Source organism: Belonocnema kinseyi, chromosome 5 (assembly GCF_010883055.1).
Source record: "Belonocnema kinseyi isolate 2016_QV_RU_SX_M_011 chromosome 5, B_treatae_v1, whole genome shotgun sequence".
Classification (NCBI taxonomy): domain Eukaryota; kingdom Metazoa; phylum Arthropoda; class Insecta; order Hymenoptera; family Cynipidae; genus Belonocnema; species Belonocnema kinseyi.
In genome coordinates, this window is record NC_046661.1 from 29,910,514 (window position 1) to 29,914,394 (window position 3,881).

General features: G+C 36.4%; 2 protein-coding genes across 2 annotated transcripts; both read left to right on the forward strand.

Annotated features, from left to right (window-relative positions):
• Positions 1-1,213: 1,213 nt before the first annotated feature.
• Positions 1,214-1,870, forward strand: LOC117173587 (uncharacterized protein F54H12.2-like). The gene has a single exon (XM_033362227.1). It carries the CDS (start codon positions 1,214-1,216, stop codon positions 1,868-1,870), a length of 657 nt encoding a protein of 218 aa, XP_033218118.1.
• A 187-nt stretch (positions 1,871-2,057) lies between these two features.
• Positions 2,058-2,528, forward strand: LOC117173588 (uncharacterized protein F54H12.2-like). The gene has a single exon (XM_033362228.1). The coding sequence runs from the start codon at positions 2,058-2,060 to the stop codon at positions 2,526-2,528; it is 471 nt and encodes a 156-aa protein (XP_033218119.1).
• Positions 2,529-3,881: the final 1,353 nt, after the last annotated feature.

Below are 3,881 nucleotides of genomic sequence, written 5' to 3' on the forward strand. Positions count from 1 at the left end.
GATGAAGCAGAAGTTCTTATGTGGAAAAAACCCCTCGTAAATTTCTTTGAACCTGGCCTTTATGCCGATGTTGAGTCTCTTTTAAATACTCTGAACAGTCTTCCAGAATTAGGACAACACATTAAATTTAAATATGACAAATTTAAAAGCAGCTACGTGCGCATACAAAAACAGTGTACAAAATTATGTCAGATGACTGATCAACATTTTTTGGTACTTAGTGATAAATTATCACGTATTCTTGGTTTTGCACCAGATAATCTGCTTCCAATTGAAAATAATGAGTATACTGCTAGACATCCACCTAGTCTAGCTAGTGGTCTTCCGGATAAATTATTTGTTTACTGTGATATTTGTGAACCTCGCATTACTGGTGATGTAAAAGCTCCACTCTTACGTAATGTTTCTGTAGATACAAGAGATTACTGTTTTGGTACAACACAAGTCAGTAATTTTTCACCACCCAATTACATACCAGTTCTTCATACAGGATTTCCTACAATTGAAATTGATATAAGGGACCACGTTGGTTTGCCAATTCCATTCGAGTTTGGTACGCTGACAGCTACACTTCACTTTAAACGTATTGACTAGATATAGATAAGAAAGAAATAATGAGCCAATACGCCGAATATTATGCCTTACAAGCAAGTGGTGGTGGAGGGATTCCCCAGATTTATATTGGCGCACCATATCAAAAAGGTCACGGTATTGGAAGCTTTCTTGGCGGTCTATTTCGGCGTGTTCTTCCTTTCTTAACTAGAGGAGCTCGAATTGTCGGAAAAGAAGCTCTTAGAACTGGCATGAATGTTATGAATGATTTGGATGCTCATATTCCGCTTAAAAATTCATTTAGAAATCGCTTTGGGGAAATTGGTGAGAATTTGAAACGGCGTGCTATTGATAAAATGGAGAATATTATGAATGGTTCTGGTTATAAGAACAATCGGAGGAAGCGAATGGTTCAGTTGATTTCTAATCGTGGTGCACTTAAGGTCGTGAGCCGAAACCCCATTAATAAGAAAAAAAAGAAAGCCTCTAAAAAATTAAAAAGCGTGATACGGTGAAAAGAAAGAAAGCGACAAAGAATAAAAAAAAACAAAGAATACAAAAAAGTATATAAAGCATAAAAATCGGAAGCATTCTATTGATGATATATTTGGAAATTAATAGTGTATAGAATTCGCATCCGAGACAAAATATATTTCTTAAAATGTCATTTCTACATTCTCATTCTTGTGAGTGCTTAAAGTCTGAGTTAGATCTATTCTCGATACCTCCTACACAAACCTCGATAGAAATCTCTCAATGGGTACACTATAAACCGGTATCATCCCTTACCGATGACCTGCCTATAGAATTTCTCGTCCCTGGTCATGGTGATGAATACATTGATTTGGCTCACACAATGCTAAATCTTAGGGTGAAATTAATAACACCACCTAGGGTTGCTGCAAATGCCGAACAATTGGATAGAGTTGGTCCTGTAAACAATCTATTACATTCTTTATTTAATCAAGTGGATGTCTATTTTAATCAAAAAGTTGTATCTCCACCCAGTAATTCTTATGCTTATCGGGCATACATGGAAACTCTACTTAACTATGGTCCTGCTGCTAAAAATAGTCATCTGACTACCTCTATTTGGTATAATGACACACCTGGAAAAATGGATGATTTCGATGAAAATGTGGGATTAAAAGCTCGCCAAAAATATTTAAGTGCTGGTAAACCTATTGATCTTATTGGACACCTGCACTGTGATGTTTTTAACCAGGACAAATTTCTTATCAATGGTGTTGAATTGAGGCTACGACTAGTACGCTCAAAAGATTTATTCTGTCTTATGGGATGGCACAAATGGCTGTAGTATAAATATTGAGGAAGCCTCACTAGTTGTGCGTCGAGCAAAAATTAGTCCCGGTATTCTATTAGCTCATGCAAAAGCTCTATCTCATGGTACTGCAAAATATCCTATTACACATGTCGAGGTAAAAGCTTTGTCTCTACACTCAGGCGTTCACTCTGAAACGCTTGATAATGTTATTCTCGGTCAAATGCCAAAAAGAATAATAATTGGGTTTGTGGACAATAATGCATTCAACGGAAATGGAAGCAAAAATCCTTTTAATTTTCAAAATTATAAAATTAATCATCTTTCGCTTTATGTTGATGGTACTCAGATACCTTCTAAACCACTACAGCCATCATTTGGGGATAAGAAGTTGTATGTCGAAGCGTATCACACGTTATTTAGCGGAACTGGTATCCATTTTCTGAACGAAGGAAATAATATTGATAGAGAGAATTATCCTGCAGGAAACTGTTTGTTCGCCTTTGATCTTACACCTGATCTCTCAGCAAACTGTTACTCTCACTGGAATCTTGTAAAACATGGTAGTCTCAGAATCGAAGTACGATTCGAGGACGCCTTAACTAGTACTATTAATTGTCTTGTATATGCGGAATATGATAATGTTCTGGAAATAGACTCGTCCAGACAGATTATTGTCGACCTTAGCGCTTGAGTGTGGAAAAAATCAATTATGCCAATGACTTGACGTACTTCAAAGACAGAATACTGCATGCGTCCTTCGTGAAAAGTTGGTTTTCTTTCCTACATTCTAACAAAAAAATATATATATACGAGATTATGGTTGACTACGTGATTGACAAACAAGGATTTAGAGACGATGCTGGTCGATTTATTCCTAAAGAAGTAGCTGTGATTTCTCTGGACCGTTATTGCATTTCTCATTGGATTATTTCTCCACCATTTTCATTTAGTGATCTGACGAATGAATCTAAACAACAAAATAACTGGCTTAGTTGTCATCATCACGGTATTGAGTGGTTTGAAGGAGATGTCCCAATGAATTTCCTTCACGCCAATCTACGTGACATTGCTCGAACGGCCAAACTAATGTACACCAGAGGACATGAAAAAGCAGAGTTACTACAAAAAATTACAAGTAGACAAGTAATAAATTTGGAGGAACTAAAATGCCCATCGTTTAAAAAATTACCATTCATAGACGAATTTTGTTTCCATCATGGTATAAGAAAGAAAACAATGTTTATGTGTGCTTTTAATGATGTACTCAGACTAAAGAACTGGATAGAGAAACAGCAAGAGGATAATCTACTCTCATTATCCTATAATAAAATACAAGGGTACAGTACTACTACGCTCAGATCACCTACGACCTATGAACCGAGCATTACGGCCAATTCTGAAGATTCGGATAAGGATACGGTAGACTTGATTAAAAAATTACCCTACCAATATCATCTAAAAATTATGAATAGCCTACAAACTTTACAAGTACTTCGACTTCCAAAAGCTCGGACAGTCGGCGTATTTCCAGCAGATCAGATTCCTAAACGTTGGACGAAACCATCTGTAATTGTAGCTAATTTTGATGAACAATCAAAAACTGGAACTCACTGGATCGCCCTATACGTTGGCTGTGATGGAAGAGGTACCTACTTTGACAGCTACGGGTTACCGCCTCTTATACCTAAACATCTTCTTCGTTTACAGGGAAATTGTACCTTCTACAGGTGGAACACAAAGAGACTACAAACTACGACTTCGAATGTTTGTGGGCTATATTGCATTATGTTTCGCCATTGTATGTGTAATGGTTATTCTCTGTCTGATTTTAATAATTTTTTTACGAATAATTGAGAAAAAAATGACTGTCTTGTGCGAAAATTTTACAAAAAGTTGTTAAAGAAATACAAACTCAAACATAATATTTCTCGAGTATCGAAAAAGCGCATACGTGGCGGTAAATATTGTAAGCGTGCAGATCTTGCATCATGTACGCAAACTTCATTGTCGGAATTGACCACACTTTCTTTATTCTAGAAATATG

What these genes read in the sequence shown, in the direction of transcription:
- LOC117173587 (XM_033362227.1), top strand. Translation starts at nt 1,214, where the DNA reads ATGTCATTTCTACATTCTCATTCTTGTGAGTGCTTAAAGTCTGAGTTA.
- LOC117173588 (XM_033362228.1), top strand. Translation starts at nt 2,058, where the DNA reads ATGCCAAAAAGAATAATAATTGGGTTTGTGGACAATAATGCATTCAAC.